This window comes from Nelumbo lutea, chromosome 2 (genome assembly GCF_056320005.1).
Source record: "Nelumbo lutea isolate HS-2025 chromosome 2, American lotus-T2T, whole genome shotgun sequence".
Classification (NCBI taxonomy): domain Eukaryota; kingdom Viridiplantae; phylum Streptophyta; class Magnoliopsida; order Proteales; family Nelumbonaceae; genus Nelumbo; species Nelumbo lutea.
Window position 1 is genome coordinate 29,385,402 of NC_142685.1, and position 15,479 is coordinate 29,400,880.

Below are 15,479 nucleotides of genomic sequence, written 5' to 3' on the forward strand. Positions count from 1 at the left end.
TGCTGTTTCATTAGAAAAAACATCTTACCGATGGATGTTTTTAAGAGGGTGTTTGGTTTTGTTTATGTTTATTGAGCAAATGTTTTGTATTTGTGTGGTTGTAAAATTGAGAAAAGCAATTAATGAGGGCACTTATGACACATATGCGTCATTAGGCACCACATCGGCAAAGTGTCATTAGAAGCTTCAAAATAAAATTTCTTTAAAGGGGAGAGGTGCACAAAAACCGATGTTTACTTTTGCAAACATTAATACAAACAGATGCAATTAATGAGGCATTTGCTGATGGAACGCCTATATGGCACCATTTACTCAATAAACGTAAACACAACCAAACGTATACTCAATAAGTGCTTCTAAACAAGCCTGTTTAAGGCAAAGAAAAAAAAAAACCCACCAAAAGCAGCCCTAACCATTTTAATGTTTAAAATTTATATGTAAAATTATTTTTTTGTTTGGAGCAATTCAAGGTTCTAGCAGCTGCATGTACAACAGCTTATTGACCCTACCATATGCATATCTGTAATACATCCCATATGCAGCCAACCTGCTTGCCGTTGCTGACATTTCTCACATGTTGAAACCTTTACTTACTTTTATCCATCTATTAATCTTTTCTCTATTTTATGAGCATTAAGTGCCATTTGGTAACGTTAGGTGGTCGTGGGATCAAAAGAACGTTGGTTTTTTTAAGCAACAACAAAAACGCTCAATTGGAAGTTTACCAAATATTGTCTTCCTTATTAATGTCTCTCTTGTTGATTTATGGGAAAATTTATCTTCTTTGGCATCCGTCCTTTGCCTTTCTTCCGATCTTCCTGAGTGATCACAAAGATGTGAAATTCCAAAAAAGAAAAGTGAATAAACAGTATTGCCTTCTACCAACCAGAAGAACAATGATTGATCATCAAACAAGTAGAGCAATTTCAAACCTTAATCGGTTGAGGACCAAAGCTTAAGATGGATTAGGCTTTTGGCAATCTGTTCATTTGTTCCTATACTTTGGGCCGCCAAAAAGAGGAATTAGGAGTCATTTTGCACCCATGTTCCGTCAGAGAGAGGGAAAGATGAATTTCATATACTACTTCCATAGAAACACGGTGGTCTCTTATTAATTTAACCCAACTACGATGAACAGAAGTTAGCTTCTCCGTCTACAAAATACTATACTAAAATCCATGATTAGGTTCTAATGCAACTAATCCACTAACCATGATCAGAAAAGCACCTTCCCCCTTGTCAAGGTTAATTTTAACCAACTATGCGAGGATGAGAAGTTGTTGCAAAAGTTATTTTAGCTGGTCCTTCTGCAATTTGTAGGAGAGCACAATAGGCCTTGAGCAAAGGATGGAGGAAAGGGTTGTAGGAGAACATCTTGGGCCAACAGTTCTCATTGATTTCAGTCGTAGCCTTGCAACATGCAGGTCCCAGAAAGCGCGGTTGGAATCTCAAGTAGGCACTGAGAATTTCTTCCTCACACCCTTCAACGCCATGCAGAAATGTCAAGCACTTCACGACCTCAGGGTCTGTCAAAAACCAGTTGGGATTTGAATGAGCTAGACTCGATACAGCCAACATGGCTAAACGCGCTATGATCATAAGCATGGAAGACGTTTCTCCTGGTCTCTTCATCAATGGCTACTAGCAAGAAGGTTGTGTTCTTTCTCTGCCTGCAACGCTATCCTATAATCTAGTGCCGTAGAGTTTGAGGCTTTATAGAGCAAGGTTTCTCCCCAGATGTTTGGAACTGTTGTGGGTTTTTGCCTCTTCAGGTTTACCATCAACGTTTCATTAGAATTTATGTTGTATACAACAAAGATCTCAATCAGGGTCGGTTTCTGGTAAAATGAAGTCAATGTTGAATCTTCAACTGCCCTACGTATGTGGCAGTTTCCCAATCTCTTAACACCCATTTCACAGTTTGTGAACTTCTGGCATTGAAACGATTAAACATTTTGCTCCATCTCCAATACTAGATGATGGATCCATTGGGTAGTCTTCAATTGCCTCGTTAATGATATTGTTTCAGAATTTGGCAAATTGTACAGCACTTGTTCCCTATCCTGTAGATATCTACAGTACTCAGGTGGGGTCAGCCTCGACCACAATGAACCAGCCAATGCATTCAACAAACTTGCAATTGCTTCCAGCTGTACTTGATTTAAGGCCTTGGAAAAAACTTCAGAACCGGATTGGATGGATAGAATTGATGTAGCGCGATCCGGCCAGTCTTAGCTTTCAATGACCTTGCTTCTGAACGGGGTAGCAGGGAACCTGAAACGGAGGAGATGAGGAAGATCCGGGGGAGAACCCGATGTAGCGGCTCCAAAGCTCAAGTTAGAATCCTTCAAAAACAAGATAATACCAGATAGCGCAAAGTTTGCATACCTCTTTGTTGGGGGGCAGGGGGCTCTTATAATCACTTCGCGCACTCGTTCCGAGGCCCTTGTCAGGTTGGGTATGATTACCCTTGCGCTTGTCAATTCGGCCGTCGTCCTTTCTGCTGGGACAAAACCGCCACTACCTAACTGTCTTTCTAACTGGAGATGGCGGTGTCAGTGGCGGTGGCAGTGGCCGTTTAAAGTGCGGCCACCAAGCGTCAGATCCCAAGTCAGTCAGGTGCGGTGCCCTCGGGCACGGACTTCCTCAGTGTCAGGCATGGTACGATTTGCTTGGTTTTGGTGCCCAAAAGGTGATGCGGAGTGGTGAACGAGACAAAGTCTTGAGTTCGGAGGTATCTATAGGGCAGGTCAGTTCGGCGAGGTGAATCCCGAACTGTTACAAGGTTGGCCAGCTCGGCAAGGTATATCCCGAGCTGTTACAAGGTTGGTCAGTTCGGCGAGGTGAATCCCGAACTGTTACAAGGTTGGCCAGCTCGGCGAGGTATATCCCAAGCTGTTACAAGGTCAGTTCGGCGAGGTATAATTCGAGTAGTTATAAGGTTGGCCAGTTTGGATTACTCTGGTTTTGGACCAAGGGTGAGTTTGGGCCCCACGTAGGGAGTTCGGTCTGCTGGTGTCCCCTTGTTCACGCCTAGGCTTGGCCCTTTTGCCGAGCTGTCGTTTCTGCCATGTGTCGCATAACTGTGAGGTCGGGCCAAATCTTCCTTCATCAATTGCCCCCCACTCCTCGCGCCAAGGGTCTTCCCCTGGTGCGGGGAGTTTCGCAAGGTAGTAGGTGGATTTGCCGCGTCATTTGGATCTTGACTATGCGAGTTGCTTTTGCCAGGGTTCTTTGGTTTCCGTGAAAGCTGGAAACGTGCCTACTCATAAATGCTGATGGTTGCGACAACACGCATTTTAAATTTCAAAAATTTGCGCCGCTGGGACGTGACAGCGGGTCATTCAAAAAGACGCGCCACTGTTGTACGTGCGCGGGCGGATGTCAGGGAGACGTGTGACGCAGTCAATTTCGGAAAGACGCATGTCGGCACGACGTCAGTTTCAAAAAGGCGTGCTCTGACGTTTCGCTCTTTTCGGAAAGACGTGCGCCAATCACGTCTCAACCTTACGGGATGTGCGGTCAGTGAAAACGTGGACCGTCGGATCGTCTTTGATCTGCACGGTTGATCCTTGGTTACTGTAGCTATAAATAGTGGGGGACCCCAATCGATTTGTCACTTCTGCGGTGTCTACTGAGCTCGCGTCCAATTTTTCAGCTCGCGTCCAAGTTTTTTCCAACTCGCGTCAAGGCTGGTTACATAGCCTTCAAGGTTCTTTGGCTTGTTCCCGTCTCCGGAGCCTTCAAAACTTTCTTCCGGTGAGTACCTTCCTGAATCCACCTTTTCCTCAATGTCTAGCTTTGATAGCTCAGACGACTCTTCAAGTAGGGCCGACGTAGGTTCTACCAACTGAGCCATGTCCCCCGACTGCCTCAGTGATCCTGAGGTGGAACTCGAGGACTATGAACCAGTAGGCCGAGCCGCCTCGGGCAGTTTGGCGTCTACCTCCCGCCGAGGTCGGATGCTAGACAGGTTTGGTCCCTCGACCATGACGCCTGAGGGGCTTCAATCCATACTTATGTCTTACAACCTTCCCGGGGGGTATACATATTTTATTCCTTCGGGTAGCTTTCCTTGGGAACACGGTCCTGATGAGATCGTGATTTTTTGAGAGCAGCTCGCTGCGGGGTTGAGACTTCCTTTCCACTCTCTTCTTGTCGAAGTCATAAACCATTTCGGTGTCACCATTGGCCAACTTCATCCAAACTCTATTCGGAACCTGGTGGGGACAGTTTTCCTTTTTTGCGAGCAGAACTTCCCCTTGGACTTAGAGATATTCTCCTCCATCTTGATGCTCAAGAGACAAGCGGGTTCTCTTCTTGGGGGAAGACGGGCATATTACCTTTCTCCTCGCCAGGGTTTTAAGCTTCTGCACGATCTTCCTAATAAGGTCCCGGTGTGGAAGCGGGACTACTTTGGTGTGCGAAGTGCACAAGGATGGCCCTTTCAGACCGGGTGGGGTGAGGCCGCTCCCGATTCAGGTGTTACTCTCGATAAAGAGACGGTGAAGGGCCTCCGGCAATGGGCACGGCAGGGTTTAAAGTGCAATCACTACCTAACGGAGGCCAAGCTTATTGTGGCCGACCTGAGTTCGAGTATTGGACATGAAGCGGCTTAAAGCGGCTATGCGGCCGTTTAGCCTCTGAACTTCTTTTACTTTCCGAGGTGGTCTCATATCTAGAATGGCTTTTATCTTGTTTGGGTTGGCCTCAATACCGCGCCGATTGACAATGTACCCTAGGAATTTGCCCGAGGTGACGCCGAAGACACATTTTTTGGGTTCAATTTCATGCTAAACTAACGCAGGACTTGGAAAACAAAATCTAAGTCTTGTATTAATTCTTGTGAAAACTGAGTCTTGACAACCATGTCGTCTACATAGCACTCTATCTTCGTGCCAATCAAGGGCCGAAACAGCCTATTTACAAGTCTTTGGAAAGTCGCCCCAGCATTTTTTAGTCCGAAGGGCATGACCTTGTAGCAATATAGGTCGAACTCGGTTATGAAGCTGGTTTTTTCCTCATCGGATGGGTCCATCTGGATTTGGTTGTAGCCCGAGTAGGCGTCCAGGAAGCTTAGCAACTCATTTCCTGAGGTCGCGTCCACTAGGCGGTCAATTCTGGGGAGGGGGAAGCAATCTTTCGGACAAGCTCGGTTCAGGTCGGTGTAGTCGACGCACATGCGCCACTTTCCGTTTGCCTTTTTTACCAACACCGGGTTGGCCACCCAGCTCGGGTAATGGAATTCCCTTATGAAGTTTGCTGCGAGGAGCTTCTCGACCTCCTCGTCGACCGCCCTCCAGCGTTCTGGGGCTAAGTTGTGTTTCTTCTGTCTAACAGGTCTGACTACAGAGTCAGTATTAAGTTTGTGAGTTATCAGGTCGGGGCTAATGTCAGGCATGTCGGCCGTGGACCAGGCGAAAATATCTAAATTTTGAAGTAAAAAACTCACCAGTTCGGTTTGTAGGAGTTCCTCGACGGAAGCTCCGATCTGAAGTGTGCGAGTTGGGTCCGTAGCCGAAGTCGGGATTGCGACTGTTTCCTCCGTGGGAGAAGTTCGTTCCTCACCTTGCCCCGCAGGCCGCTCCAGTTCGAGGTCATCGGCCGCCTTGGTTTTTCCCTTTAGGGCGGCAACATAACACTTGCGGGATTCGAGCTGGTCGCCCCGCGCTACCCCCACACCGAAGTCCGTAGGGAATTTCATGGCCAAATAGTAGGTGGAGACCACCGCTCGTAGGATATGCGTGATCGGCCGCCCTATTATGGCATTGTATGGGGAGGGGGTCGCGACCACCAGGAAATCATGGTTGAGTCTAACCGCACAAGGCCATGTGCCGACTTCCACAGGTACCGTTATTTTTCCGAGGGGCCTGACTTCCTCTCCGTTGAAACCCACCAAGGGAGTGCTCGCGGGCTTCAGCTCACTCCTCTGTAGCTGTAACTGGTCAAATGCTGATTTAAAGAGGATGTCCGCTGAGCTGCCCGAATCTACGAGTGCACGTCTGACCTCGAAGCCGCTGATCCTTAGCTTAATGACAAGCGCGTCATCATGGGGGTAGCAAACCCCTCGCGCGTCGTCCTCCGTGAAGAAGATTGGTTCTTCGGTCTTTGGTCTCTTTGGGGGGTTCCGTTCTTCGAGAGCCGCTTCACGAACTGAAGTCCGGGCCGCTGCCGAGGTACACCCCGCTACCACCGAACCTCCCACAATTACATGAATGGTTCCCCGAACTGGCCTCTCTTCCGGAGGCTGTCGTTGCAATGGTTCGGCAGGTCTGCTGCTAGACTCGGGGGCATCCTTTTCGTGCTCCCCTTGTCGACCTGCCTTATTGTTATTATTGTTGTGCTGTACAAAGTTTCTCAAGTATCCGCGACGGATGAGCCCCTCTATCTCGTCCCGGAGGTTATTACACTGCTTGGTACTATGACCATGGTCTCTATGGAAACTACAATATAAATTCTTATTTCTCTCGTTCGGATTTCCCTTTAGGTGAGGTGGCCACTTCACGTACGGGGCGTCTTTGATCGTCATTAAGATCTCAGTCCGCCTTGTGTTTAACGGCGTGTAGTCCGTCCGAACTGCTAGGGGGGCTCGGAATGACTGGTTCGACTTTGGCTCCCGGGCTGGGTTTTTTCAGTCGACCGGGTTGGAGAGCTCGCCTTCCCTCTTTCTTTTCTCGTTCCTGCCTTCGGTTCGTTGGTTGATTTCTTCCTCTGTCCTCATGAACTTATCCGCGAGCTTGAGGAATTCGGCCACGGTTGCGGGCTGGTTAGCCACCATGTGCCATTTGAATTCTTTGTGCGTCACCCCTCTTTTGGCCGCCGTGAGCTGCACTACGGGGTCCAACGCGGTATCTGCAAGCATGCTTCGTTGAATCGCTTGATGTAGCCCCGGATGGATTCTCCTTCTCTTTGGACTACTCCGAAGATGCTTTCCTCTGTTCTGGGGCACCGTTGGATGGTGACAAAGTCTGCGATGAAGACCTGCACGAACTGGGCCTAGCACTTTATCGACCCGGGGGCCAGGTTCCTGTACCAAGTGCGGGATACCCCCCTGGGGGTGGTGGTAAAGGCCACGCACATGCACGATTCGCTGGCCCTGGCGAGGTGCATTTGGGACTGAAAGGCGTCAACGTGGTCATTGGGGTCGAAGGACCCATCGTACTTGTCCAGAGGTGGGAGCTTGAAATTTCTGGGTAAGGGGACCGCCAGGAGTTCTGATGCGAGGGGGGAAGGAACCAAGAGAATCGGGGCAGCTCCTACCTCGCCCGAGCTTGTCTCTTTGCCTCTGAGTTCTGACAAGGCACGGGTGGCGGTTCAGCGACTTCGCCGGCACCTTGGTTGTTGAGTGGGCCTTGTACTGGCGCTGCTGGCCTCCGTGTTACCGAGCTTGATGGTCCCGGAATGCTGGTAGTCTGCCGCCAGGGCGCCGAATCGGTTTTCCATGAGCAGGAACTCAGGCTTGGAGCGCCGGGGTGCCGATCTCGCGGGCGAGGTTCCCAACCCGCCTGCGGGTTGCGAAGCGGGGATGATATTTTTCTCTCTTCGGCCTAGGAACGAGGCCTGGCTGTTAGGGGGGTTCTGGGGCCGGGAGGCCTTCGCCTGGTGGGGGTGTCCATCCTGCGGGGAGGCCTTGATCGGCCTCGGAGCGGGGTGGCGAGGTGGAAGTAGTGGTTGGTTCAATGGCAGTTGGGGGAACTGCTGTTGATAGTGATACTGGGAGATGTTGTATAGTACTTGGTGCTGGTGAAGCTAGTGCTGTTGGAACTGTTGCATTTGGGCTTGCATTGCCCGCATGCACTGCATCAAGTCGTCCAACCGGTTTTGGCTGGCTGCCAGGGGACGGCAGTCGGTTCAGTAAAGGTTGTCTCAATGGGGAGAGGAAAGGGGATGCTTGTAGTAGGAAGGTTTACGGGCGCCACTGCTTGTGGCGCATTCAAGCTGGGGATCCCATCCACCGAAAGGGGGATGGTGAACTGTCCAACGCACACCACGGGGACTTGAAGTTGTTCCCCGGTGGTGTTTGTCTTCGTGCCACGTCCGGTGTTGCTGGAGGAGGCCATGAGTGTTGGGTTTTTTGAAGAAAAGGGGTTATGGAAGTTTGGAGGGAGGCTTTTTGAAGCTTTCCCACAGACGGCGCCAATTGATGGAGCGCGATCCGGCCGGTCTTAACTGTCAACGACCTTGCTTCTGAACGGGGTAGCAGGGAACTTAAAACGGAGGAGATGAGGAAGCTCCGGGGGGGAACCCGGTGTAGCGGCTCCGAAGCTCAAGTTAGAATCCTTCAAAAGCAAGATAATACCAGATAGCGCAAAGTTTGCATACCTCTTTGTTGGGGGGCAGGGGGCTCTTATAATCACTTTGCGCACTCGTTCCGAGGCCCTTGTCAGGTCGGGTATGATTACCCTTGCGCTTGTCAATTTGGCCGTCATCCTTTCTGCTGGGACAGAACCGTCACTGCCTAACCGTCTTTCTAACTGGAGATGGCGGTGTCAGTGGCGGTGGCAGGTGGCCGTTTAAAGTGCGGCCGCCAAGCGTCAGATCCCAAGTCAATCAGGTGCAGTGCCCTCGGGCACGGACTTCCTCAGTGTCAGGCATGGTACGATTTGTTTGGTTTTGGTGCCCAGAAGGTGATGCGGAGTGGTGAGTGAGGCGAAGTCTTGAGTTCGGAGGTATCTATAGGGCAGGTCAGTTCGGCGAGGTGAATCCCGAACTGTTACAAGGTTGGCCAGTTCGGCGAGGTATATCCTGAGCTGTTACAAGGTTGGTCAATTCGGCGAGGTGAATCCCGAACTGTTACAAGGTTGGCCAGCTCGGCGAGGTATATCCCGAGCTGTTACAAGGTCAGTTCAGCGAGGTATATCCCAAACTGTTATAAGGTTGGCCAGTTCGGATTACTCTGGTTTTGGGCCAAGGGTGAATTCGGGCCCCCCGTAGGGAGTTCGGTCCGCTGGTGTTCCCTTGTTCACGCCTAGGCTTGGCCTTTTTGCCGAGCTGTCGTTTCTGCCACATGTCACATAACTGTGAGGTCGGACCAAATCTTCCTTCATCAAGAATCATCCGCCTAAACCTATTATCAGGGAAGTTAGTACGGTATTGTAAAAATTAACGACCCCTATCGGCATAGTCAAAAGCTCATGCTCCTTGATGCATCAGATGTTGATTCTGTTCTTGGGAAAGCAGGGCCTCAGGCCTTCAGTCACAGCCAGCCAATTTTGCTTTGTTACCCTTGGTGCGGTCAGAAGCTCAAGAAGATAGAGATTATCAGTTCGACACACTCCCACACCAATTTTAACTGGATCTGATGGGTGTTTTTGTTTTGTTTTGTTTATTTATGTTCTTTTTTTTGGCACACACATGTTCTTCTTGCATCCTAATAAAGTGTGAGTTTTTGTTTTACAGGGCAAGGTCTGTCTCAGGTATTTGAAAGAGTTGCTTGGCAATCCTTTCAGTTTTATTGCGCTCTATCTTCACTGCCCATTTGTTAATTGTACCATTAACAGTCAGATGATGGTGGGGCTTATCAGAAGTTACTAAGCATTCACTTGCAGGTAACATGGAAGTTCTCAATCAGGAGTCTCATATTGGCAGGCCATGCCATTTCATACAGGGAAAGGATCTCATCTTTCCCCTTAAGATGCTCCTCAATATCCTATTCAATCCTAACCCAGGAAAAAAAAAAGAAAGGAAAAAAAAAAGCCAGAGAATAGCCAGAAGTATTAACTAAAGTATAACAGAAAATCCTAATAAATTGTTTATATTAGCGAAGTTTGGACCAAAGTTTCAATATTAAAAAGAGTGAATGGGTATGGGCTACTTCTGTGCTGGAGCTTGCCTCTTACATTATACATTGTTAATCTCCACCTCAAATGGAAACAGTCGAGAGGTAGTGCTTGTGCTTGTGTTTGTGCTTGTACCATTTCTTGCCTTTTCACACACCGTTTTCAATCCCAATTGTTGCAACTGATGAACAACATGTGACATCCTTGGCCGCACTGACGGGACATGTTGTGTGCAAGTATATACAAGGTCCACCACCTTTTGTATGACCCCAACTTCAGGAATGTCGGAGATAACTGGATCTAGCAGTTCTGGATACCGGTGAGACTGCACCAGAGGTGTAGCCCATTCAAATATGGTTTGCCAACCCACAGAATCAACTGCTTGGGCAGGTCTACGGCCACTAATAAGTTCAAGCAACAGCACTCCAAAGCTATAAACATCACTTTTTGTTGTCAGCTCATTTCTGTAGACAAATTCTGGAGCTAGGTACCCATAGGTACCCGCCATCACTGTCCTTTCATGCATCACTTCCCATGGTACAAATTTTGACAGTCCTACACCCATCAAATGCGCTCCAAACTCTTCATCAAGCAGTACATTGCTGGCACGGATATCTCGATGCACCACATGTGGCTTCACCTTGTCATGCAGGAATCTATAAATAACAGATGAAGAAGAGTCACAGAAATATTAGAAGACTTATCAGGTACTTAAAAGGCATAGATTTAATATCCTAATTATAATAGAGATGCACAATTAATGGTACTGATCAGCATTTAGAATGATATGTAAGGTGCCAACTGGCTAATTGGTAAGGTCTCTGGGTTGTAGCGGTGACTTGGGATTGAATCCCGCCTCCACCTGGGTTGGGGATGATGTGGGTTTTGGGAGATGGGTTACCCCTGTTGTGTAGCCCCATAAAATAATGGCATTGAACTAATAAAGAGGTAGGACAGTCGCATCATGGAACTGCCAAAACAAGTAAAGTTAGAGATAAAACATACAAACAGGAAATTACTGAAATCAAAGCTACATGAGGGCTCGGAAAAAATTAAAAAGAAAAAAGAAAAATGTCACAAACAGGAAATGGTGAAAAGAACATTCACATTAATAGTACATCATCTGTGACACAAATGCATCAAAATCAACTCAAGTGCGTTCTTATTATAGAAGTCTCCAGGTTCACCGCTTGGTTTTAACTGCCTCCCTCCCCCCATCATCCTTTCTCTTTTTATATAACTGGTAGAAAGATAAATTGTAAACAAGGAGACCCACAGTCACCCAAGTACAGCCAAGTTCTGTCACTAGGCATATAAATAGCATAGTTAGATACAAAAGAAAGGCATACCATCATTCAAAACTGATTTGCATCAGGAACTATAACAGAGAAGCCATGATCCAACCAATTGTGAACAGAAATTTCATGCACAGAATGCAGAATGTTATGAGTAAAGGTTCAAATAGAACTAAAAACCTTTACTAACCAAGCAACTAGAAGTGAATACAGATGGTTAATCAAGAAAAGGATCCTTACATGCACTTTTGAAGAAAAACACAAAGTGCTATAATGCAAAAACTGGAAGGAACAATTGCAGATTTATGTGCACATTTAGCTTATGCCAAAGAACAGGTACAAAATTAAATACATACGCAATGCCTTGTGCAAGAGTTGTTGCGATTCTCATTCTCATTGCCCAATCCAAGCTTCTCCCACCTCTAGGTATGTGATGTAGCCATCTATCCAAGGGTCCATTAGCAACAAACTCATAAACAATATAACGGTCACCATGATCATAGCAACATCCTTTCACAGCTACAAGATTAGGATGATGAAGCTTAGCAACTCTTCCAATCTCAGAATAGAATTCCTTCTTTCTTTGGAAGCTAGACCTTTTCAATCTCTTCACTGCTACCCTTGTTCCATCAGGTAAAAGCCCACTGTATGTCCCACCAGTTTTAGCATCTCCAACAAGACGATTTCCTTCACTAAAATTCTTTGTAATTGATCTCAACTCCTCATTGATGAAGACTTTCCATGATGGAGGAACTAATGCAGATGCTGAAGGATTAGATGCTTTGCGAGATCTTCTACGTCTCTTGCTTCTCCTGTATGCAAGCAGCCAAACCACAACAGCCAAAGTTGTACAAAGGATCAACCCACTAACAGTTGCAAGGATGATAAGATATTCCTTGTGACAGCGGTGGTGGTAGCATTTGTTCTCTGGTCATAGACAAAAAGCTTTATAATAAGGATGAGAAACTTTTGCTTTAAAAAAAAGTAATAATTAGACACGCAAAAGTGAGGAAAGCAAAGAAGAAACGTGGATAGATACAGGTCAAAGTCATATACATGAAGAGGAAAAAAGATTGTAATGATATTAAGCACAAAGTGAGTGAATACCTATATTGAGCATACAGATGAACTCATGAGAGGTATTGCATCTCTTGCCTACAAGGGTTGCCCGGCCATTAGTCACTAAGGTACATGTATTAATCAGATTAATGCCCTGGCATGATGAATTTGAGCAATTGGAGCGAAAAGGTGCCCCAGGGAAGATTGACTCATTCCAATGAGTTGTATTGTCAGACCACTTCCAACTAAAACCACTAGTAGAATTGAAGCCTCTTCCTCCAACCCAGCAACCATTCACTGTAGTGCTACAGAGTTTTCCAGCAAAGCTTAGCTCCTGAGCTGATGTTAGTGCTGCCAAGTGCCCATAATATTCCTTACATTGGGATTCTGACTCATCCCAAGAAAGGGAGCTTGCTATTAGTCGAAAACACTTGCTTTTACTGGGGCTGATTTCCCAACCATCAGGACAAAGTGCTGTTAATAAAAAACCACTTAATATAAAAGCAGCCCAGAACCTTATAGAATATTAGGAAAAATTAGAATTTCAAAAAGCTATTTTGATAATCAAGAACAAGACAAATAAAATGCATTACTATGTTCAACATCTTATAAGCAAGTAACTCCTAAAATATATCAAACATCTTGGCAAGTTTAATCAACCATGTGATTGGTATCAAAAAAGAAAAACTTTCCCATCAAGGCATATTGTAACATTTACTACGTTTTGCTTACTTTGATATTTTACTTCGAATTCATTGGAAAACTGTAACAAACATTAAATCTTTCATGCTTCTCTCATTCTCCCTACTTTCCTTGTGAAGCCTAAAAGATCTTTAACCAAACTTCTCAAAGTTCTTACAAAAGAGATATTTTTTGAAGAAGGGTAAAGTATAATGCATTAACTCGAAAGAATATGGTCCTATGTACAATGAGTTGCTGTACAAGTATAAAAGAAATCAGGACCTCTAAAAAATTCACCCTTTGAAAGCATTATGAATAGACAACCAATCTCTGAGGACCATATACTTCCAATTCCAGTATAGTTATTAACTATAGATAAATAAGACTTCAAAAAGTAATTGTAGAAATAAAGGAATACCTATGCATGCTTTAAATTTATTCCAAATCAGTTTTGAGAGTAAAGAAACAAAATGTGAATAAACTTGCTCTAATAGCACGCACCCTTCTTCCTCTCTTTTCTTTCTCATAGAATCACACTTAAACAAGTCTATCTATTCTTCTCATTGAGTAAATTAAGCCCAACTTTTTATTAATAAAACATGTTTAGAAGAAAAAAAAATCCATAATAACAAAGGAATAAAAGAGAATGAAATTTGATTGATGCACATATTACACGCTTTTTGTAATTATCATTTAAAGGCTGTCCAATATTTATGCAATTCTTGGGTATGCGTTTTTTCCCAGAAGTAGCGCATAGACCTCCTACTACTAAATAGAAACCTATTTTGTTGGGCACGCATCTGAAACACAATTGAAACTTCTTTTAAGGCAAGGCCATAGTTTATAATTCCTTTCGGTTTTGAGTAGTGACATTTGCACAGTTAAACTTTATTATATTTCTATCCGTCTAAGTATGCTGTTTGGTTGCATACATACATTTTATACATTCAATGTATTCTCCAATATTATCATAATATATCAACATAGATGTGTTGGGTGCTATATGATTAGCTATCCTGTCTTAAATCCATGGTAATAAGCTATCGTTTTAACTCTTTGCCTCAGGGTTTTACAAATTGATGAAGATATTGACAAGGTTATATACTTTGAAGAAGCATTTGGGTCATTTACTTAGTTGGGTTCTAATTTAAGCTACAAAATAGTAGTTAGGGCTTCAATGGTACTCGGAAGGAAGTAGTAATTGGGAGTATCTTGAGCTGTATGTGGAGTGTTTCAAAACTCCAAATACAGGATAACAACACCAGAGAGAACATGCCTTATAACACTAAAGTCGGAACGCAGTATTTGTGTGTGTGTGTGTGTGTGTGTGAGAGAGAGAGAGAGAGAGAGAGAGAGAGAGAGAAAGAGAGGGAGAGGGGGTGATGGCAAGCTGAGAAGAAAGATTTACCGCTTTGTGCCCTAACGAGATTGGTGAGGTAGAAGGCAAAGGCCAGTACACAGGAAAATGGGAAGATTCTAATCTTGCTCTTCATGCTGCAAATCTGAAGAAGAAACGTTCCCCACTAAAACCCTCCTCCCGTTCCTCCTCCTAAGACAGGAGGAGAGACAGAGGTGGAAAGAAAGTATCAATTCAAGTCCTCCATGGATGGACGTGCTTGTGATTCACTACTAACAGCAGCTGCTACGCTGCTACCTGCTAGGTAGCTACCCTCTCCGCCTCTCCCTCACCAGTCCGAGGAGTTGAAATCAGCCCCCCACAACGTCCCACAGCACATCCCACTGAACTACCTCTCTCACCTCCTGTCTGAACAGAAGAAATGATCAAATGACACTTGTATTCTAAACTTTCAGACAAATCCAAAAGACCTCCCTGAAATTTCTGAAATAAGGGTTGACTTAAATACCTCTCCTCCCCCTGTAAGCTGTAACCGTCACCTCTATGTCGGTGACGGACATAATCATTTATAAAATGACTGTTATGCCCTTTCAATTTTTTTTTTTTTAACCATCGGGCGGTACCGCAAAAAGTAATAAACCGTCCGTTTTACCGAATTGGATTATATCCGGTTAAGGGTGATCAATCTGTAATGGTTGGATTAAATATGCCAATATGGATCCATTCTCTATCAGATTGAGCAAATTCAGCAAACCCCAATTCTGTTTGCAAGTAATGGCTGAAGCTGATTTGGGTTGATTACCATACTCTAAAAAATTTTATTAGTTAATAAATAAGTCATTCAGTTCAGCTAATTCATCCCTTTGATAATTGGTGCAGTAGAATACAATACAGCTATGCCTGGAGACTAATATCTAATGTACAGGACACAAAGATGAAGCAATCAATGTAATTCTGAAACTTTGTTTTACATCTGCGTCATACAATTCTTAAACAAATAATGAAATCAACAGTAGGCACTATCAGAGACAGGCTACACAACTGAACCAGATAACAGAGGAACATAACCATCTACAGACTCTCTGCGTCTACAACAGCATAGACACAACCAGGCAACCAGCAAAGAACAGTACAGAGACCATCTGCACATCTGATCTCTCTTTGAGTTGAAGAACAAGATCCATTATCTTGGTTGAACCTCCTGAATCAGAGTTGCCAGTTTCGAGTTCGACCGGTACTCCGTCGTACTGTGGAAACCAAATGGTCTGGAAAGCAGGGTCGAAGAAGTCCTCCACGCCATGAACGATC

At 45.3% G+C, this 15,479-nt stretch overlaps 1 protein-coding gene across 1 annotated transcript; it reads right to left on the reverse strand.

The window, feature by feature from the left end:
• Nucleotides 1–9,728: 9,728 nt before the first annotated feature.
• LOC148869508 (C-type lectin receptor-like tyrosine-protein kinase At1g52310) lies at nt 9,729–14,714 on the reverse strand. The gene is made up of 4 exons (XM_088971311.1): nt 14,223–14,714; nt 12,182–12,607; nt 11,431–12,001; nt 9,729–10,435 (listed from the first exon to the last, which is right to left on the reverse strand). Exons 1-4 carry the CDS (start codon nt 14,305–14,307, stop codon nt 9,841–9,843), a joined length of 1,677 nt encoding a protein of 558 aa, XP_088827437.1. The 5' UTR covers nt 14,308–14,714; the 3' UTR covers nt 9,729–9,840.
• Between the last annotated feature and the right edge of the window lie 765 nt (nt 14,715–15,479).